The 22790-nt window shown below is 40.7% G+C and overlaps 1 protein-coding gene across 3 annotated transcripts in view; it reads left to right on the top strand.

Moving 5' to 3' along the window:
* Tom1l1 (target of myb1 like 1 membrane trafficking protein) overlaps positions 1-22790 on the top strand; it is a 41785-nt gene that overhangs the window by 17288 nt on the left and 1707 nt on the right. For 2 of the 3 annotated variants that reach the window (XM_041664319.1, XM_041664320.1), the window contains exons 8-14: positions 6457-6590; positions 9894-9954; positions 10271-10388; positions 11630-11729; positions 17561-17609; positions 19876-19981; positions 20367-20439. In XM_041664319.1, the coding sequence (XP_041520253.1) occupies positions 6457-6590; positions 9894-9954; positions 10271-10388; positions 11630-11729; positions 17561-17609; positions 19876-19981; positions 20367-20439 (641 nt within the window). Of the gene's footprint in view, positions 1-6456; positions 6591-9893; positions 9955-10270; positions 10389-11629; positions 11730-17528; positions 17610-19875; positions 19982-20366; positions 20440-22790 lie in introns of all 3 variants that reach the window. The other variant, XR_005975627.1, reaches the window with a different exon arrangement.

Consider the following 22790-nt stretch of genomic DNA (forward strand, 5'->3'; position numbering starts at 1 on the left):
CTGTTCCAAGCCCTAAAATGAAGCGAATGAATGTTCTCACCCATCCACGGCAAACAATCCTTCAATAAAAATATATGCCAAAATGCTCCGTTTGAATATGTGAACTGTGTTCTATATGTGACTTCATTAGGAACAAATGTCTTTTTGTCTCAGTCTGTGGGTGGAGATGTGTAGTAGTTTTCAAGAATGATTGTTGGTTGCTGTTCTGATGCCAGAGCCCACGGCTGTGTATTTCTCTGCATAGCAAGGACACTTCCGTGATGACTCAACCTTAGAATACAGCCCATGCTCAGTTCTGACACAGATCGGCTTGGCTACAAAGACTACACAGCCCTGAACTCCCATTTTCTTCCTATGCTTTTTGTAGGAAATACATAATGCTCTGGTGTGAACAGAGTTACTTAGTTTCTCTTCTTTCTTTTCTTTTCTTTTGGTTTTTCGAGACAGGGTTTCTCTGTGTAACAACCCTGGCTGTCCTGGAACTCGCTCTATAGACCAGGCAGGCCTCAAACTCACAGAGATCCTCCTGTCTCTGCCTCCCAAGTGCTGGGATTAAAAGTGTGCACCATCATCTCTCAGTTGTTCTTAATTTCTTTTGCCATTTTTTAAAAAAAATTCTAATTAACTTTCTTATCTTAATCAATCACTACGGTTAATATCAAACAATGAACTGGATGTAATTGTCTATGAAGAGAAATGGCTAGGAGCCTATGTTTAAAGATAAATATAACAAAAATTGACAGTGGCTGAAATAGTGATTTTTTTAGATTCTAATTTTTTTACTGTTTCAGTTTTCCTTACACCTATCTGAACTGTGGTGACCAGCAGCAGATAAACCCTGGGTGATGGGTGATAAGCTCTACTTCCTGATTGGCCACCTTCGTAGAAACTCCAGGAGATTCTGGAGCTCAGCATTAGTGGTTCTCAACCTTCCTAATGCTGCAACCCATTAATACAGTTCCTCATGTTGTAGTGACCCCCCAACCACAAAATCATTTTCATTGCTACATCATCACTGTAATTTTGCTACTGTTATGAATCATAATGGAAATATCTGACATGCAGGATATCTGACATGTGACCCCCAAAGGGTCACAACCCACAGGTTGGGAACTACTGACCTAGGTGGTCATCATCAGGGATGAGAAATCTGGTGAGAGGAAGAACTAACAGGAAGGAATTATGCATAAAGGGTGTCCTGAGCACATTGGCATCACTGGCAGAAGTGGTGGACACGTGAAATACCAAGAGCATGCCTTCATCCCTTCCTCCCACAAAACGCCAGTACACCCAGTTGGTTGAACCCTATCAGAAACAAGTGGCCATTAAGGTCCTTATGATGCAGCCAACAGAACAGAAGAGGGTGGTAAGCGTGGTCATTGGATCTGGAAGGCAGACAGAAGCAAAGTGGTCAGCAAATAGAAGTCTTCACTCAGAACATGTTGGGCCCTTCCTGCACATGTACGTAACCAGTGACCCTTTGTTCGCATTAAGACGTCTTGTCTTCTGTGCTTCTGCTCACATTTTAATGGGGACTTCATTTATTTGGAACTTGTTCACCGTGTCCTTTCATCTGAAAGTCCCCCCCTGTTCCTCCTGTCCCTGTTAAGCCATTAGATCCCAAAGCTCGGCTGACTCACAGGGCTCTTGCACTTCCTGAGAACCTCAGGTAGATCTGCTGCCTCTCCTTTCCTTACTGCTGTGTTTCTGCGGACTTAGACCTTCACTGGGTGGAGACCGCATGCATTCCTTTTGCAGGTATAAAGTGTGGGGCTTGTGAGGCTGCAACCCGTTTGATTTAAATATGTCTGATCTGGGCACGGAATAAAGAATTGTGATCTACCTGCCCTGTATTTGCTTCCTTGGCATTGTGCACTTGGCTTTGGGCCCTTTTCTCTTACCCTGAACAGCTAGTGTTCTTCTGGGTACTTCCCCTTTCTGAGAACACCCCCCACCACCACATGCCCCTTTTTCTTTTCTTCCTATTTCCATTTTTAAGACAAGGTCTAGTAGTGCTGGCCAGTCTGACCCTGCACTCACACACAGCCCTCCAGCCTCACAGCCTCTTGAGTAGAGTCGCAGGTATGTGCCACCATACCTAGTGGTTTTTCTTTTCTTTTTTTGCCTGGTTTCTGTAGACATGGGAAGAAGAATAAGGGAACCAAGACCCTGAAACTCTAAGTACAGGAAGCTTTGGATTAACTTACTGGAGAAATACAAGATCATGGGAAACTTAAATTTGATCCTGGAAAGATAGTTTGTAAACTAGTTGAGGAAAAAAAAAAAAAAAAAAGAAAAACCTGAAAGTAAAGGGGAAAAAAGCAAAGAAAAGGAAGGAAAAGCAATTGTCCTTTGGCCATTCTTGTGGTTTTTATTTGTAAGAAACTAAGCTGGACAGACTTTTCTAGTATCTTGGGGTCTGTCTCCTTCCCTTTAGAGATGAGCTTGCATAACCAGAAAGGGGACGATTTGTACAAAGGGTGGTGTGATGGATAAACTGCCTTCCCAAGCAAATACTTGTGGGAGCCAATTCACTTCTCTTTGGAACCCAGGACTGGCTGTAGATAGCTAACCTATTTATTACCTTTTGCTATGGGCTTGAATCAGTTCTTTGGCTCCTTTGGAAGGAACCTGAAGGCAGTAACTAAGGCCTTTGTTTTGCAATTCATCACAGTGTAATTGTGAAACGCAGGGTTCCCTTTGCAGGGTCTTAGTCTTGTAGATCAAAGAGTTTGAAAACTACCTCAGAAGTTGGAGAAAACAACAGCAGGGCAAAGGAGCAGGAGGTGCTGGCAGCTGCTGGAAGGAGGGGGCTGGAGACTGGAGAGAAAATCCTGCTTTCTGAGTTGAGGGTCAGGAAACCCAGCAGGCTCAGCAATGGAATTCTGAGCAGCTGCTTAGGAGGTGGGGGGTAGAGGGGGTGCAGAAAGAGAGAGAGAGAGAGAGAGAGAGAGAGAGAGAGAGAGAGACCAGAGAGAAAGAGAGAGAGAGAACCCAGAGAGAGAGAGAGAGAGACCAAAGAGAAAGAGAGAGAGCCCAGAGAGAGAGAGAGAGAGAGAGAGCCCAGAGAGAGAGAGAGCCCAGAGTTATCACAGCAAACAGTATTCTGGCAAGTATTGGAAATGGGAAAGGGGTCGGGGTGGGGGAGACTTTCTGAGTTAGAAAGGGCAGTCTTAGCCCAGAGGGTCAGGAAACAAAGCAAGGAGGGAAAAGAAGGGAAGGGATCTAAAGAATGTCTGCCACTAAGGGGGTACTTACTCCCTTCACGGTCTTAACCTGTCTTCAGGAATATCACGTTTCCCTTCATATTTGGTTTCAGGCTGTTCTCTGAAGTTGTATAACAGGATTTTTCTCCTTGCCCAGGAGGTTCTGGCCATGCCTAGGCAAGGGAAATTCCTGCTGACTTTATCAAACAGCATTATCAACCACCAAGTCGTTTAGGACAGAAGTTTCTTATGATTACTTGCCAGTACTTCAGATTCTAAAGAGGGGCAATTGTGAGACTTCCCCCCTTCAGAATTAGTGCTAGCAGGATCACAGGATGTGGGATCCTAAGCAGATCCAGGGAGCCATCCATCCTCACAGGCCTTCAAGCTAATGTTTGACTAGCTGCCTAGAAGCAGCACTGTGTAGGTTTATTTCCCATGCATGCTTTTCGTACTAGAGGAGTTAATTAAATATCTGTTGAGTTGTATACATCAGTGCTCTGCTGAAGAATTAACACCTTAGGACACAAGAAGTTAGAACCGAAGTTGCTGCAGAATAGATTGTTGAGCCTATAGAGTGGGGAGTTAAAGGAGTTTTTAATAAGTTAATGCTTTTATGAGAGCTATGTCAACAGTTTGTTCAGCTTTAGGGTAAGAGAGTTTTTCCTTCTGAGCAGATAGAGGTGTGCTGTGTGTGTGTCTCGCAGCCTGGGTGGGGAGTGCTGTGGGAGAGGAAATGTGTTGTGGGGAGATAATAAGGATATTGCTATACAGATTTCATTTCCAGAGAAGTCTTCATGCACTCATATCATTTCCTGTTTATACCTTTGCGAAGGGGCTATTTGGGTTTTTTTTTTTTTTTTTTTTTGCACATTCCTTGTTGGTGAATGATGTGGGCTGACTATATAGTTGGTGCTGAACCTGCAAAGGGCTTGATCTGAATTCCTAAGTGTCCTGACAAGAGTCAGCTGGGTAAAAGAAAGTTCTTAATGAGCTTCTTCATTGTGTTCCAGAGCCTTTGGAATTGTTAAACGCTTTGGCTTTGGCTTAGAAGCCCGTCTTTGCCTTAATGACAGAGGGACAACCCTGGGTTCTGTGATGGACATATCCACTGGCCACTGTCAGGCTCTCTCCATTCCCTGCATCCCTAGCTCCACAAGGGCCCTAGTTTTTTTTTCTCTGCAGTGCTTGGTCTCTGCTGCTTGCAGGTGGTGTGGCCCTCCTCTGAGACAGACATCAATTGCAGAGATCAGAGTGGGCTGGCTTTTGAAGAGGTTTTTACATGCTGCTCTGTGAGCCCGCTGAGATGCCCTGTTCCTTTCAAGTTTCTGCTCCATCTGTCTCTCCAAAGGGCAAAACGAGGGTCTTCACATGACTGGGGCTATTGATTCTGGCTGCAGATTCATTTCAATTAATTTCTACATTTTTGTCCTGGGCATCTAACGCCATTGTATTCCTTGATTTTGACCTTGTTCTAGCAAGCCTTCCCGTGAACAACAAGAGGAAAACTTTCTGTACCATCGGAAGCTAGAATAAAAGAAAATCTTTCATTTATTGTTTGGGAAGAGGGAGGTCTATCCGATGCTATGGATTCTTTCTTTGGATGGTATTGGGTCCCAAGCAATAGTGCAAGTATTATAGATTATATTATCTGGGAAATCTTTTAGTGACCCTTCCTCAAGCAATAATAATGCATTTATTGATACCCTGCTATATACTAGGCCCTGTAGGTCTTCAAACACCTCGTGTCCTATGACTATGTTAGAGCCACCTTTGGTCTACTGAGTCCGAAGTCTTATCTCTTTGCCTGCAGTCTACCACTGGCCCCACCTACTTTGGGACTTCCTTTCCTGGTTTCTTTTCATGTTACAGTGCAAAGTTGAATAATTGCCTCAGACTAGATGGCCCTAAAAGCATGAAATACTTAAGATCTGGGGCTTTAAGAAACAACTTTTGACACCCTGTACATGAATAGCCATCAGGCCATTAACAAATAATATAATTTGTCTGGCTTGACATTGTGGTTATGAGGCTCATCTATCACCTACCCATCATCCTCTCCCTCCAGCCCCTCACCTTTCCTTTCTATTTTGTTTTGTCTTCTAAATATTTTTTTATGTTTTTGCCGAGGTGGTGACTTCTACATCCAAGTCAAAATGCCTATTAGTAATAGTTCAATTTATTTACTGCTGGATTTCCTGTCAGGAGTCTCATAATAAACAATTGAAGATTTTTAAATGGTTTAATGAAACATATATTTTTTGGTGCACCTTTCTTGAGAAGTCAGATTGTATAATTATAGAATATGTAAGCAAGTTCTTACGCTCTTGCTGTGAGAGTGGAGACATCCCTGCATTTTTGCCTGCTGCTATGCTAATGCACAGAATGTTGCCAAGATGGATGGAGACAATGATAATATCAGCCTGTGTACCTTAGGCTTATTGGATGTTTGTTAGGAGGAGGAGGAAGTCAATTGCAAGGCAGCAGATTTCAAATGTCGGGATGCTTAAGAAACACTTTGGTGTGCTTGTTAAGAAAAACGTAGATGCCCCAGACTAAGCCTCAGGGCTGCTGAGTCCATTAAGTGTTCTATGGATGCCTATGATGCTGATGAGAGAGCGCTTGCTGTGGGGTAATGCCTTGACTCAAGGCAGTGATTGTAAGTAGTCCAAATAAGGTCATTATCCATGATGAGTTTTTAAATCCTGGTTCAGTTTATGTTGAATGGGATGGAGCTATAAACTTTAAAGGCTTAAGTACATGTAACAGGAAGTAAAATTCTGCCCCCGTGCTGTAAATGCTTCTTAACTACTTCTACCATCGCTAATAATGACAACGACATTTCATGTTTATGCTTTGTAGTTACAGAACTCCTGGTCTCACTCATTTCATTTGATTTTCATGCAGCTCTGGAGGTCGATGTGACAAGTGGTTATTTTTCACTTATAATGAGAAAATTAAAGCTTATAAAACAAGTGATCACACCCCCCCCCAAATAGCTCAGTTATTAAACAGGGATTCTAGAATTTCCATACAGCATTTCAGTGTACCACGTTGTTGTTTTAGAGAAAAATTATGCCACCCTCTTTCATGTCCCTCTGAGGGGCAGGGTGAACTGTCCACAGTTGAAAACGTTGATGGTCCCTGGGTGACAGCTGGAAATGACCACAGGTGCATGTAGGCTGGTGTGTCTGTTGTTTTCAAAGAGCATCCCTGGTACGGAAGAAGAAATCTCCTTTTTCTCTGACAGAAACTTTACAAGACGGGTCGGGAGATGCAGGAGAGGATCATGGACCTGCTGGTGGTGGTGGAAAACGAAGACGTGACTGTAGAGCTAATTCAAGTGAACGAGGATCTGAATAATGCCATCCTTGGATATGAGCGGTGAGCCCATGGTTGCCCTTTGCCCCTCTTCTAGCTCTGCTTTCACCACCGTACAGACGTCATTCCTTCTGGAGAACCCGCAAGGGAATGTTCTTTCTAGATCTTTTTCTCTCAATAGGAGTGGCATGGTGAAATAGAATAGTTTTCTCTTGTGTGGCAGTATTCCCCAGATGCCAGGCAGGCGCCTCCCAGTTGAGGTGACTCAGTAGACAGCTTTGGAAAGGTTCTGTGACCGTTGAGCATCACTGGGGCTACTTAAGTGTATGATGGCTACATTTCTAACCAGCAAATGCAGAATGATGTGAGTGGCATAAAAGAGAGGTGAATGGACCTCAGTTTAAATCTAAATAATAAGAGGGGATATAGATCAGTTGCCTAACATTCCAAAGCCTTCCCTTGAAAAACAAAACAAACAAACAAAACCAAAATCTTGTATCTTTGGAGGGGTTGATTTATTTTTTTTTCAGGAGTAAATGAGATAATATATAATAAAAACAACTAACAGTCACATACTGATACCCATTACATTTTTGTGTATGATGCTGGGATTGAACTCAGGACTTTGTCCCTGATAGGCAAGTGCTACCATTGAATTATACTCCTGATATGTCCTGCACTGAATCACTGTTTTTTCCCTCCACACTAATGTTCCATTTAGACTTTAGAAATCACAAAGATTTTCACTCTTTTTCTCCCATTCCCAACCACTCGGTAAGAGAATTGGGAAGACAAAGCCAGCAGCTGTACTGTGGTGATTCCTTTCTCCTTCCAGGTCTCACATTCACTCTCTCTTAGGGATGGCAACTTTTTGTAAGGAAACCTGACTGTGAGCCCAGTCACCATGTTCTTAGCACTGGACAGACTGATGAGCCGTGCCTTTTCCTGTGACGTAAATCTCTCTAAGCAGAAATACGTCCAAGGACAACCACATGGTTTTCACTGTTCCAGCTGCTGTCTGGTTCTCATTTGGGAGAATTCTGTTGCCAATCATAAGACCACTGGTTAAATGCCCCCTCTAAGGAGGAGCTTTTGTTTATTTGATCTAGATCAGGAAACTGAACTGCTTGTGTTGACTCAGCTTTGAACAACATGGACCACAGTGACTGTGGTCCTTGAATCCAGAGAGAGAGAAACGGGGCTTCTAGAAAAGATGCTTACCAGTTTTGTTTTTTCTGCCATGAGTTCCATAGCTCAAAGCAACACAGATTTATTTTTATTAGATCATAAAGTAAGTTCCCCCGGTTGGGCGATGCAAGTGTCTGTCTCTGGGCTGGACTCCAGATGTCAGGAGGGCTGCCTTGCATTTTGGGAGTCCCAAAGGAAACTCCATCTCCTTACCTTTGCAGCCAGGAGAGGCTGCCAGCTTTCCTTGGCCCATGGCCTCTACCTTCCTTCTTCAGTGCCAATACCTGCTTCAGTACGGCTCGCATCTTCGACTCTGACTGCTTCTTTTGAGTCTTTCTTTCCAAGTACTCTTTTGAAGACTGCAGTGAGCATGTCTCTAATATCCAGAGACTCTGCTAGCCAAGCTAAACTGCTAGCTGACTCCATTCCCTCTGCAGTCTTCCAGCCTCCAGTTTCCATCTCGCCTGTCACCAAGTGAAGCGGGACATGGGTATCATTAGAAGAGAACGCTGCTCTCCTTATAGCAGTCTGGCCTCAAAGTCCCCAAAGATTCACCTCCATCACCCCATTTGGCAAAGCATGCTTTTTAGAAGAATCTAAAACAGTGGTTCTCAACCTTCCTAATGAAGTGACCCTTTAATAAATACAGTTCTTCATGTTGTATTGACCCCCAGTGATAAAATTATTTTTGTTGCTACTTCATAACTATCATTTTGCTGCTGTTATGAATCGTAATGTAAGGGTTTCTGGAGACAGAGTTTTGCCAAAGGGATCAGAACACAGGTTGAGAATCACTGATCTAACACCTAAGTGTGTTCAGATACAGAACAAGCTTTTAAAGCATTTAGACTATTAGAGTCAATGTCATAATGGTAATACCATAAGTTCCCAAAGCAACTTTTAATTTAAAGTCAGCTTCACATCTACTGCCTCTGTTATCCCTCTGCAGCGATCTGATTTTGCATCTCTGAAGAAATGACTCCGATGTTATACCCATTTAGCAGATGGGACACCAAGGCTCAGAGAGTCAGATTCACAGGCATGTAGAAAGTAGGGAGTAATGTGGACTTCTTCAGCTTCACGGGGTTTTACTCTAAACAGTCCTAACTGCTTCTCTTTTACTTTGGTAGACAAGCAGTGGGCCCAAACTGTAAAAGGTCAGGTTTTTTTTTCCTGATGGTACACTGAACACCGAACGCTGAACTACTTTTCGTGCACTTGAATATTTTTATTAAGTTAATTCTTTGACAATTTGATGCATGCATATAATTCACCCTGCTTACTCTTTCCCTCAGCCCTGTCTTTATCTCTTCTCACACACATACACACACAAGTACCTTTCCAAATTCATTACTTTTTTGATAACTTTTTTGTTTAGTTGAACAACTCTTTTAGTTTATTTTTTTAATTTTTTTTAAAATTTATTTATTTATTAATTATTTATTAAAGGTTTCTGCCTCCTCCCCGCCACCGCCTCCCATTTCCCTCAGGGCCATCTGTGCAACTGTTGGATTGATTTTATAAAAATTATTTATAATGACGAAATAAGAAACAACCTATATTTGAAAATAAGAATTGGCAATGTTGTTGATTATTATGGTAAAATATTATAGGCATTACAATTACAGCTCTAAGCAACTATAACAATGCAACACAATTGAATTAGGATACAGAACTGCATAAAGTATAATTTTACCTAAGTTATGTATGGACATGTGTCTATAATTCTAGCACTACAGGCTCAGGCAGGAAGATTATAGGTCTAGCCTGTGCTACTCATCAAAACACTATCTCTAAGTAAGTAAATTAATATAGAAGTAAAGTCACTTAGCGAACAAACATACTGCACATATTAGTAGTAGTGCTAATTTCTAGAACATGGGATTTAATGTGTTTTTTTTTAACTTTTTTATTTCCTCACAGTTTTTTCTAAAATGGTTTGTACTCTATTAACTAGAAGACAGGATTTTGGTGGCTGTGTTGTGGTATTGGGGACTGAATGCAGAGCTTTGAACTGTGTTACTAAGCCATACCCCCACCCCTGGAAGAGAGTTAGTTACTAAAGGTATTTCCTGGGATTGAGTAAAGATGGGACTGCATCACTGTAGTGACTGTCTGTGTATTTAATAACGCTAAGCTTTGTTTGTAAGTGATGTTGCGCTTTGCTAATTTCAACAGGTTTACTCGAAACCAACAAAGACTTTTGGAACAGAATAGGAACCTGAATGAAACTACCAATGTAAGTGATTAGAAATGTCTAAAGAAAACGATGACGTAGCTTGCTAATTATCCTTCAGGAAGCAAAGGTTCCCTAGAAACAGCTCTTTAAAAGATGAAAACACCGACACCCTGCAGTGGCTTTGGCCGTGTGGTTTCCATCTTAAATTGTTAGGAGGGTCTCTAATTAAGGAAGGATTCATGTGCTTAGTGCAGTGAAGTTTAAGTTGTCATGGCCTGATGTTTTTCTCAGAAAAGATCCAAAGGAATGTGTTTGGAGAGAGCTAGGGTAAGTTGCATGATTGTCCCGTAACTTGTCTCTTTTTTGCTGTTTTCAGACTTCCAGTGAGCCATCTGCTCCTTCCTGTGATCTTCTCGACCTCAGTCCCATCCTGCCAACACCTGTGTCCAATGGGGAAGCACTCAATACCGTGAATGCTCAGCTTTCAGCCTTAAGTAAATAAGCAACCGGGCCTTGTCTCAGCATTGCTGGAACCTGATAGGAAATAGTTCTCCTTGGTTTTCAATTGAATGCCTCCCTAAGAAGGACTGAAGTCAGTTTGACTATCAGAGATGTAATCACTTCCCTGCAAAAAAGTTGGGTTGGATCTAGCAAACGAATGGGGTGTGTAGGGGAGGGTTTAGAACTCTTCTCGCTGACTCAGAAGCCCATGGAATTTACCTGACCCACAGAGGCTTTGCTTTTCACTGGCCGATATTTAAATCTCTTCCGGATATAGACTATTATTGTTAGATGTCTTTGCTATGCCACAGTTCAAATAAGAGACTAATTGATGCAGAGGAAATCAGAAATTATGAACCAAGACCGGATGGGAGAGGAATGTGAAGGCAGTTAGAAAAGGTAGTTGGAGGTCCAGTTCTGCCGCCTAACCTTTGAGACTGCCTTACTTTTTAAAGAGAGGCAGTGGTTTCCTGAAACACTTGTGAAGATGAATGAAATGACATTTGCCAAATGCACTGTAGGCTTGTAGTTACCCACCTTATCCAACGTACTATCTCCATTCTTACTTCCAACAAGATATGTTAGGCTACAAAATATTCAAGATGAAGAAAAAATCTAAACTTCTAGTTCAGCCAAACCATAATTTTTCTCTTATATTTTGGTGTTTCCACAGCAAAAGTACACAGTATTGAATTTGTGGTTTCCTTATAAGCGTTCTTCATCTCTGAACTATTGGCAGCTTGCTTATGTTAGCTAGTGAGATTGGTGGGACCACTTGTCCCAGAGAGTTTTCATGGGTTCTCATTATGGATTTGGGGCAAAGGAAGATAGTTATATTCCCTTTCAGTGTCTTAATTGTATGGGGGTTTAAGGGCTTAGACGTGAAGGCTGAGCCCTGTAGAAATCCTAGCTGTCCACATTTTGTGCTAGGCAGAAGACATGCACAATCCTTTCCAGTTTGGATCAGCTTGAGATTTTGGAAACTCCAACAGATAATATTTTCCATTTATGACAGCTTCTTTATGTGGCTGGGGTTGTCTGTCTTTGTCTCTTTTTATGTCTCCTATAAATGATGCTTTTAAAACTCTCTTAGAGGAAACCGTATCATTTTATGGCAACAGAAGTATCCAAATCAATCTCTTTAACTGGGAAAAATTGAGGATACTAATGATGGTAACTATAAGCATGATAAAAATTGGCTTTAAAAAAATCAAACAAATGCATTTTGTTTTAGGTGTCAGCTCTCCGAGTCCTGTTAGAACAAGCAACTTGTATTCCAATCTTCAACCTCAGTTGGATTTGCTAGCATCGGAAAACACAGAAACACCTACCCTGTAAGTATGTCAGTAACATCAGTGAACTAATGCCATGGCTTTGTGGTTCCTTATGGTAGAAAACATGGTGTTGTATGACACTATTTCTGGAGAGACCTGAACAAGCATCCACCCAGCCCAGATAAGGTACATACAAGAGACCAAAGTACAGTTATCACCAAAGTCCAACTTGGTGAACCATGAGTTTTATTGGGGTTACTTATAGGAATGTGGGTGAGTGGGTATATACAGGGGCAGAAATGACTCAAAGATGTTGTAGCACCAAAAAGCCCAGCCCAGCATGGATATCAGTTCATGATATCTGGGAATCTGGTTAGAACTGTACAACCTATAGCCACCTCAACAGGATAGTGTCTCTCGGGAAGGTCCATTGTTTTGGACCTCTTCTAGGCTGTGTGACTTCTTGGTTTCTTCCAAGTAGCTTAGCTGGCCTTAGCTTCTTCCAGTTCTTCCAGATAGCTCTGCTAGTCTAAGTCTGTTCTAGGCAGCTCATCTTGTCTGAGAGTGTCTCTCAGCAGCCCTTACCGTTTATATGCTGGGAAAAGGAGTGGTGGTGGGAGTAGTAAATTTGCTCAGTTTCAGTGACTTCCTGAAGCCATTGTGTTTACTACTTCCTGAGCACGAGGTGATTCCCTACAGGGTGGAATGTTGTATGTGTGTTGTGCCATGTCCGTGTTGTCGTGTGTTCTCCTCTCGCCCTTAAGCATTCTGCGTTTTAAGGAGCTTCCCTCCAAGAGGAAACCGCTACACACCAGATAGTATAGAAAAGTAGAGACTTTACAGTTAGAAAGACCTGGGTTAAAGTCTTCGCCTTGCTTCCATTTGGCAGCGTGGCACGGCATGAAACATTAGCCATTGTGAATTCATTTTCCTCTAAGAATACTACTTAGGGATCACACTGAGCACATGAAATAAACGTACATTTCCTAATGTAGCACTATGTAATAACCCCATAGTAAGCCTTCAGTAAGTCTGTTTCTCTGATTTTGTCCATGCTATTCAGTTGTGGGAAATACAGTGACAAAGGAAGATGAGGAATGATCTTCAAAACTGGAAGAGTAATGGCCACACTAATTTCATGAAATTGCCTATGTATAGCAATACTCTGTAGCTTGGTTAATTTTATATAATTATTTGCCAAAGTTATTTTGTTTCATGTCATAATCACTGTTCCTTTTGTACAGGAGAAGGCACTGGGACTTAGGAATGGAACTTATTAAAATCTACAGTAATTAGCAAGATCACCAAAACAAGTGATCAGTGACCCATAAACATTTGTATGATTTCCATATTTCTTAGAGAACTCTCAGCAAAACACTAAGATTCGTTGGTTTATGGATTTTGTTTTATTTTTGTTTCTTACAATGTTTCACTCTATAGTGCAGGCTGACACAGAACTCACTAGGTGGCTGAGGCTGGCCATAAATTCATAGAAATATTCCTACCTGTCTCCTGAACGTAGGGATTATGGTCATGAACCATCATGTTTGACTTAAATATTTTATTTTTACTTCTTAGATTGTTTGATAAGAATTCATTGGCTGTAGAAAAAAGTATGTAACTTCGTAAGGGATAAGTGACATTATCGAATAAAACGAACACTGCATTTACTTTGGACCTGTGATATTAAATCTAGGCAGTTATGTTGTCCTCATACATTTAGGTATTTATAAGACTATTCTTTACAATTTGGTGGGCTGTAGAAAGAGACTGTTCTTTCATTTCCCGACTGCTCAGACCCAAAAAAATCACACAGAAATTGTATTAATTACAACAGTGACTTAGGCATATTCCTAGCTAGCTCCTTTTTAAAATTAACTATTTATCTGTGTATCTCCATGAGGCTGTGGCCTACCAGTAAGGCTCTAGCTGTCTTTCTCATACGATTCCAGCCATCTCTCTCCTTCAGGAGCTACATGGCATCTCTTTGACTCCGCCTACTTACTATCTATCTATCTATCTATCTATCTATCTATCTATCTATCTATCTATCTATCTCTGTTTGGATTTCCCGTCCAGCTTTACTCTGCTATACTATGGGCTGAAACAGCTTTATTCATTAGTCAATAAAAGCAACACATATACAGAAAGACATCCCGCATCAGTGGGCAATGGTGGCTAATAAATGTAAGTATCCATTAGTTGGGGACTGGTTAAACAAATAGTTCTATAATATATGATTAGTGTACAGCTAGGGGAAAAGGAGACTCTGTACATGAAAAACTATCTTCACTGTCACACCGGGGAAAAGATGGCAAGCAGTGTGAGCATACTATATCTGTGTAAGAAAGTGGTGAAAGGATTCTAATTCTTAGTATTTATGTCATTCCTCATAAAAATGAGGAAAAGCAAAAGGCAGTGACTTAAGTTTAGGAATAGACTAGATAAGACTAAAAGTACTAGCAGATTGGATTTGTCTTATGACAAGGCTAATGTTTATTTTTCTATACATAGGAGCATGTGTGTGCACACACATACACTATATATTTTAGGAAATTGGTAACACGTTTCCATGAGGTTGATATCAAAATAACATAAAAATGTATGATTTTTTTTTTAATCTCATCTCTTCTCTTTCCCTTCCCTGGTGTTTACTGAACTCATTAATTGGTTGGGTTCCTACTTATTGTCCAACGTATCAGGAAATATCAATTTATTTCTCTTTTATTAAACACTTGTATACCCAATTACTTAATTGCTTTTCTTTTTTAAAAACTTTTTAATATTTATTTATTATATATACAATATTCTGTCTGTGTGTATGCCTACAGGCCAGAAGAGGGCACCAGACCTCATTACAGATGGTTGTGAGCCACCATGTGGTTGCTGGGAATTGAACTCAGGACCTTTGGAAGAACAGACAATGCTCTTAACCACTGAGCCATCTCTCCAGCCCCCCTTAATTGCTTTTCTACACTTAAAAAGGAGAAGACAGTAGGGACAAGAATGAGAAAGAATCAAATAGGGAATTTCTTTTAATAGGCAAGAAAAGACTTATAAGGGAAGAGGAAAGAAGGTTTCTATGTTAGGAAATGAAATACCAGTCACACCCTCATGGGTTATCAAACTGAGACCATACCACAGGCTGGCTCACTCTAGTCTCGGTCATATAGGACAAGCACATGCTGAAATGTTGTAGGCTGATGTCCGGCTCAACTGCCAGCTAAGTGACTGTTTTCCTGTCATCCTGCTAACCTTGTTGGGCGATGTGAGAATGAATGAGTAATACAGAAAAATGTGCCCTGTGGCAAATGTCTCCAGGAAACTCTCGAAAGAAACCAAATCTGAGCTACCAGTGTTCAGTTTAATGTGTAATGCTCCAGATCACCCTTCAGTCAGCAGAAATCACTAAGTCACAGATCACATATCACGTCGTTGGCCTCCATAGGTTCTGACTCAGTAGCACAAATCTTAAGTTTTTATAAGCATCCCAGGAGAATTACAAACGAGTGGCAAACAAGAAAAGAAAAAAAAATGTTGTGTTGAACTGTTTCTCTGTAAATAATATGCTCTGCTTTAAGTTTTTGTTTTGTTTCTTTAATTTTGAGCAGTTTGTGATGCATGGGTACGATTTCTTTTGACATATTTGTGTAGTGTTGGCTGAGTACCTTAGTTTCCTATGGCTACCATTACAAATTCCCACAAACTAGATGGTTCAAAACCACAGATACTCATTACCTCATAGTTATGCAAGCAAGAAGTCTGAAATTCAGTCTCTAGCATTTTTCAGTAACAAGTTGTCCTCTGCCTTTTCCTTCGTGACTTAGTATTCATTCTTTGGCTTCTCTGGCTAATTCCAGTTTCTGCTGCTACTCTTTGGCCCTCTCTTTTGTGCAACTACAGTCTTGCTAAGCTTTTCTAAGATCACTGTCCCTTGGATTTGAAGGCCAAACAGATCATTCAGGTGACGAATGCCTCTGAAGATCCATCTCCTTTCTGAATAAGACAACACAGGTTCAAGGCATTATGACTTAAACATATCCTTTAGGGAGAGGGTGGATAAAATTTAATTCACTACACGGGCCTTCCGGAATCTATGAGTTAATGTCTTCCACCAAACTACTTTCAGCCTTTATTTATTCGTATTTATTTTCAGTACTACACACAACCTGCTTTTCTGCTGAGACTGTGATAACAGTTGTTGGGTATTACCACCTAAGTGTTTTAGGGCCAATTGTTTGGTCTCTTTTACTCTTGTTCAAACTGGATGATGTCTATGATCCACATTCAAGTTCACTAACTGTCCTGTCATCTCTATTTTACAATTAAACTGATTTGAAGTTTGTTTCTATTTATTTTTTCATTTTTAAAATTTCCACTTTGTTATTTATGATTTTTGTTAACTGACACTTTCTATTTTTCCATTTTTAAAAGGGTTACTGAATGCTTGCCTCTTGGAATATTTGTACTGCAATAGCTGCTTCCACATCTCTTTGGGATAACACCAACATCCATTTCTCTTGGTAGTCATTTCTATTGCTTGTCTTCTTACTACATTAAATGTTTTCTGGTTCTTTATACGCCTAGTCATTTTGAATTATATCCTTGGCTTTTTTATTTTTATTAGTAGATGCTTGGTTTTGGAGAAATCTGGTCTATAAATGTTGATACTTTGATTTCATGAAGCAAAGAACTTGATTAGATTCACTTTATAATTCCAGCCTGCCTCTTTAATATGCGCTCAAAAATCACTGATTTTTCAAAGCTCTTTCTGTGCTGTTCAAATCTATCCTGCCTATGAACTACCCTGTGGTCAGTCAGAAGTCTAGTGGTAGATTGTGTGTCCAGTTCTCAGTATTTTGACATCATTTGAATCATGGACGTTGAAAACAATTCTGTCTTAGGACTTCATAACAACCTTACACTATTGTTTTCCTGAGTTCCCTCAGCGTTGTCATTTCTCTGGTACTCTCTGATGTCCTGGAGCTCCCCTTCTCTGTTCTCTGGTCACCTTATTATCTAATTACCTAATCATCTTTCTCCTGCTGTGCTTTCTCCAGACAAATGGTAGGACAGAAAGCAACAATGGCTATCCCATGCTTTTGAAGTCACAGCTTAGCCAAATAGAGAGGAAGTTTCCCTCACTTCAGAGTTTACTCTCCTGCCCACCGGTTACCTCTGGAGTCACCAAGGGGTTGGCTATATTTGGGATGTGAAGATGGATCAGAGGCAGCTAGGGGTGTCCTTCTTGCTCCCTGCAAGCAAATGACTGCTTTTCTTTGAGTTCTGTCATCACTTAAGTCTGTATCTGGGGTTCAGGCTGCATTCAAATCAAGAGAATACAAAAGACGGTAAATCCAACAGTAGTTCCGAGGTACTTAAATTTTGTCCTTTCCCGGTCGAGTCGGCCTGCCACCATTTTCACATTCCTGACTAGCTTCGCTGGTTTGTTTTCCAGCTTTTATAGTGGCATTAGTAAGGGAATAATTTTTTTTTCCATTCCACTTTAACCAGAATGGGAACTCTCCCATCTTTCCTAACTCTTGCTCCGTACAGCTTCTCCTATTTCAAGATGTAATGGGTGGGAGCTACAGATGGAAAGACTGAGGGCTGTGCTTTCACTAATGTACTGTGCATACTCCAGGGCCTCAAGTCCACTCCTGCCAAGGCCCGATGCCTTTGCTGTGTTTGATTTTGAGTTTCATGGCCCCGAAGGGCACTGAAACCAGATGGTAGTTGTTGGCATTTTGTGCGTTTGAAGTGGGGTGTCATTTTGTGTAGTTTGAAGGTTTGCTATCCAGGCTTTGCTTTCAGACCAGGGAAATCATCTTACTTTTTGCATTTGTGTTCTCGCTGTAGGGTAATCATGCTGTGTTATCACACTATCCTAGGTTTGCCCAAAGGACCAGCCAAAACCTCGCCTCAAGTCACACGTATGATGTGAGTAACCAAACCCTCTTGCTAGCAGTTCACCTAGTCAGCAGATACTCATGACCAAAGCACTGCTTGTTAGTTCTGATGCTCCACTCTGCATACTCTTAAAAGGTCTTTACAGTTAGTTGGGTGACACAGCCATTGTTGGCAACCTTAGTCTTTTGAGATAACTTTTATTTTGTCTTTCTCAGATAATATGGTTAAAGATAATAAATTTCTGGGCTTGGAATATAGCTCAGTGGTACAGCACTTAGCTAGTATGCACAAGCCCTAAGTTTGATCACCAGCACTGTAAGAAACAAAAAGTTGTAGTTCCTTTAACATTGTTTATATTTGGAAAGACTTCAGAGTTGTTCGTCCCTCTCTCTCTAACCCTCTAGTGAAGGTTATCAGTGTTTTAAATAGTGCTATAATTCTAGTCCCAGTCTTAACAATTACTCACTTGTTCTCGTGTGTACATATGACTCTCACATATTCCTTGTTTCTCTCCGTTTCTTTTCTTTTTATTTATTTATTTTTTTAAAAAAAAAATTTACTTATTTATTATGTATACAATACTCTGTCTTGTGTGTATGTCTGCAGGCCAGAAGAGGGCACCAGACCTCATTATAGATGGTTGTGAGCCACCATGTAGTTGCTGGGAACTGAACTCAGAACCTTTGGAAGAGCAGGCAATGCTCTTAACCACTGAGCCATCTCTCCAGCCCCATTTCTCTCCATTTCTTTTCATGGCTCCGTTCCCTGATATTTCAATATCAGAAACTTTCTGTTTCTTTCAATATCACAGACTTTCTATCTTATCTACCTCATTCCTTTAGAATCTTTTGTTTCTCCCTCTTTCTCACTGGCCATGAACTCCTCAGCTTCATCCCTTTACCTCTGAAATAATGAGATTAAAGGCATGCACTACCATGCCTAGCTTTTGGTCCCTGTCTTAAAATAACCAAGGTTCAACAATCAACAAGATTTTATCTCTCCAGCCTAGACCCTGCTTCTTGAACTCAGAATTCTATCAACTTTACATCTATCCTCACCCTTTTCTTCCCTGTCCTATCTGCCAGTTCTTCTAGCAGACTCTGTGCCTCATTAAGTGGTCAATGCCCTTTATCAAGCACTTATGTCAAAAGCCTTGGTAAACATCCCTTGACTCAGTTTTGTTGGTTTGAAAACATGTTTACTGTCCTACACACCTCACCTCTCCACTTTCCCACCCCAATATAAGTGATCACACAATGGATAGTCATAACGTCTCCAGAGCTGTTTAAGCTTCTGCCTCCCAAGGCTTCTCTCCCACCCGATCCCACATCATAGTGTGCTCTTAGAAACCAAAGCCGAGCAGTTTCCCCTAGTCTTGCCACTCCTCTGCCCAACTCCACCTGGTTGTCTTCCTCAGTGTCATTCTGTAAACGCCTGGAATTCCTATCTTAGCCTGACCATTACCGCTCGTGCCTCACCCCTGACCTATCTCGACTCACCATGCTTCAACCATAATTACTTCCCTGACTTCAGAGCCTAGAAACTTGTGTCCTCTATTATTAACCAGTCAGTGCTCAGCCGGGAGGTTCCCAGTGGTGAGGCATTCCCTGTGACCAGGATGTGAGAACAGACTCCCACTGTACCTCCAGTTCTCCTGCTCTTTCACCATAGAACAGGCCACCGGACACTGATTTCCACTTTGTGTCTGATATAGCAGGTGCTTGGTCTGTTTTATTTCTTGTCTTAATAGTGCCTGGCAGCTAGAAAATGACATACTTGTAGGATGAAAGAGGAAATTACAAAAAGCGTAATTTTGATTTTTGAGATAGGGTCTTGCTATGTAGATGAGACTAACCTCAAATTTGCCATCTTCCTGTCTCGGCCTCTCAAGTTCTATATTTATTTGGCTATGCTAGCTAAACCTGGATAAAGAACAACTTATCTTTCTTAGTCTTGATAGCATTGCTGCATGATTATTTGTGAACTGAACTTCATCCCTGTTCAAGGCTGAGATTTCATATTCTGAGCGAAACAGAAGCCAGATGGAGCCACACAATTCTGATTCTTCCTTTAAAACAGTATTTTAAAATACATTTTACATTTTATGGGGGAAATGGAATGTAATAAGCATGAAACCGTGCAGACAATTTTACAAGTAGTTATTAGATAAAAACGGAAGTGGTCAAAGTGACTAGTTCTCACCCTGCTGAATGTATGATTCTTGGAGCAGTGCCATTTGGTAACAAAAATGCTTAATGTAGAATGTACGCCTGAACACGTGTTATGCTTTCTCCAGTTTCCGGAACACTCCAATTCAGTATTACTACAGCCAGTTAGCCTACAGCCTGCCACAGCAGCACCGCCGAGCCAGACGCAGCCACCCTTGCCCAGCAATCATCCAGGTACACAAGACCCGAATCTGTCAAACACTATTAATTAAAAATAGAGAAATGCAGAGAGCTCGTTGTACTTTGAAAACACATATAATAAACTCAGGGCTGACACCGTTCATTATAATTCGTTAGGAGATTATAAAAATACTTGTGCTGAACTGAATGTTGTATTTGGTTCACACTAAAATAAATGAAATTATAGTTGAGGTTTGGAAATCCTATTTTATGCATAGACTCATGGAACTTAGTAACATTTGAACTGTCTGTTTTGGCTGTATTTGTTAGACTCATATTTAAATTAAATATTTAAGTTACATTAAACAAATTATGAATTGTGCATGCTCCTCACAAGCATAATGTGTACTTAATGGTCTTTTTTCCTTCTTCATGCAAGTGCTAAACAATGATCTCCAACCACCCAATTACTACGAGGTAATGGAGTTTGATCCCTTAGCTCCTGCTACAGAGTAAGTCATTTAGAAAATCATTAATTTATGTTTTGTCTCAGTTCTCTTTGAGGACAGAGCTGAGCTTGGTCAATCATTTAACTTTGTTTAGCATTTGGCAGAAATTTATGGCCTTATTAAAAATGATTTATGAGGTTTTATAGTGGCTGTTGCTCTTAATGGCCTTATTGCTCTTGGCCTGTGACTGAAACATAAAAAAGCTAGAGTCACACGCTAAGAAGTAACTGGAACCAGCATTTAGCCTAGATTGGTGGCAAGTGTCTTTCTAGTTTGAGAGGGACACTAGACATGTTAATGCCACATTTTAAAACTGTTCCCCCAGAATTGAATCAAAAGACATGTAAAAAAAACTTCTTGTGTTCAACATGACAAAAATATCCTTAAAAGTGACCATTAATGCTAAAATTGTTTTATAGCCAGGTGTAGCCATACAGTATATTCTTAGCATGTCAGAGATATAGGTAGGAGGATCATGAGTCAGGCCAGTGTAGGCCACAAGGCAAGACCTTGTCCAAAAGGAAAATAAAAATGCTTTGAATTTGAAATCCTTAAGGTACCATCACTGAATGGTTTCCTGTTTGCCAGGTTGTATATGGAATGGTAAGCACGTTATAGGGGTTTTATTATTTTATGTGTTTGCCTGCATCATGTCTGTGCAGCCTATGTGTACCTGTACCTGTGACTGCAAAGAGGGTGTCAGATCCCCAGGAACTGTTGTTACCGACCATTGTAAACATTTGTGTGGGTGCTAGGAACTGAAACCAGGTCCTCTGAAGAGTGACCGGTGCTCTTAACTGCTGAGCCATCTCTCCAGCTCCCTATTACAGATTTAATACCTATTCTCTTGAGTGGAACATTATCCCCATTGTGAAAAATGCTCAAAACAAGATTTTGGAAGTCATCAATCAGAAACTGGCAGCTTGCAGTCTATATATCTGGTCCCCAGTTGTATTTTGTTTGGCCTGTGCAGAATTTAAAATGTACATTTAAAAAAGAATCAATTACCCATAGTTAAAAACTAGTATGTTCAAGTAGTTCTAAAGATTTGTGATACTGTATAAGCGCCATAGCTATGTTCTTAATGTTAGCAAAGGTGGTGGTACAGAGTATGTTCTGTAGTTCACCACATACCCATGACTGCCAATTGTAGCAGGTTTTCTTGGACAGCCATCCCTGAAATCATGACATGGTGACTATTAATTATGAATGCTCAGCCTTAGTTTAGGCTTGTCCCATTAGCTCTTATTCCTTTTTTTTTTAACCTGTTTCTCTTCATATATATTTTGCTTTGGTCCTGCTTTACAGCCAATGTCCTGGCACATGGAAGCATTAGATATATTGTCTATTTAAGCCCTCAGAGTAGACAGCCATTTTGGTATCATTTACTATCAAACAGACTGATGAGACCTTCCTGCCCTGACCTGAGTGTCGTGATTATAGGCACGTATCACCACATCCAACTGCTAGGCACTTTTCCTACGGTTGGTGGAATTTCCCTTGGCTAAGCTTGATAAAAGTGGCTGCATCACTGAACACATGTACTTACGTAGTTAAATTTCATGTCCAAATATGTCAGGTTCCTGAGCATATTCAGATTAACTAACTGCTTTAAGTAAGTATATTGTGTCCTAGGTACCCGAGGTGAGATGGTCAGCAGGGAAGCTGGAGGAGAGAAACCCTGGAACTCTTTACCACCTTGTTTCTTGCTTTCTGGAGACTCAGAGCCTCAGTTCTACTGAAGGTCTCATGAAATCCAGGAACTTCTAAGGAAAAGCAGAAATTCTTAGTTCTAGAGTTTTCACATCACTGATTGGCCAGGAATCCCAGGCCAAAATTTTCTTTCTGAAGATATCTATGTATCTTCAGTACACACATCACCTTCAACATTTCATGTATATAATAGGGCGTGAGTAATATCTAATTTTGAGCAAGACAAGCTCTCTGCTCTTATAAACATGAAACATAATGTAGAGAAAAAATTAAGCTGGCCGGCAAATATGTCAATGAAGGGATATAGTAACTAGTGTATATGAACTACTGTAAATGAAGGCTAGAGGCAACCATAGGAGGCAGCACTGCTAATTTTTGTCAAGTCTACAAAATAACAACAAAAACAAAAACACACACAGTAGAAAGCAGGTTTAGCACAGTCAATGAATTGGAAATGCCAACACAGACAATGAAGAAAGTAATCGGCAATCTAGTGCTGGGTGTGGAAGTTTAACCTGCGCACAGCTATGATGAACATATGATACACAGTACAACCTGGTCAGGAACCGAAAACTAGATGTTGGATTCAGCTACATGCACATAGGTTTTATTAAAGCTATTTTAGTGAATTGGGGACAGAA

This window comes from Microtus oregoni, unplaced genomic scaffold (genome assembly GCF_018167655.1).
Source record: "Microtus oregoni isolate MIOR12 unplaced genomic scaffold, Mior012 000015F_ref0000493, whole genome shotgun sequence".
NCBI classification, from domain to species: Eukaryota; Metazoa; Chordata; class Mammalia; order Rodentia; family Cricetidae; genus Microtus; species Microtus oregoni.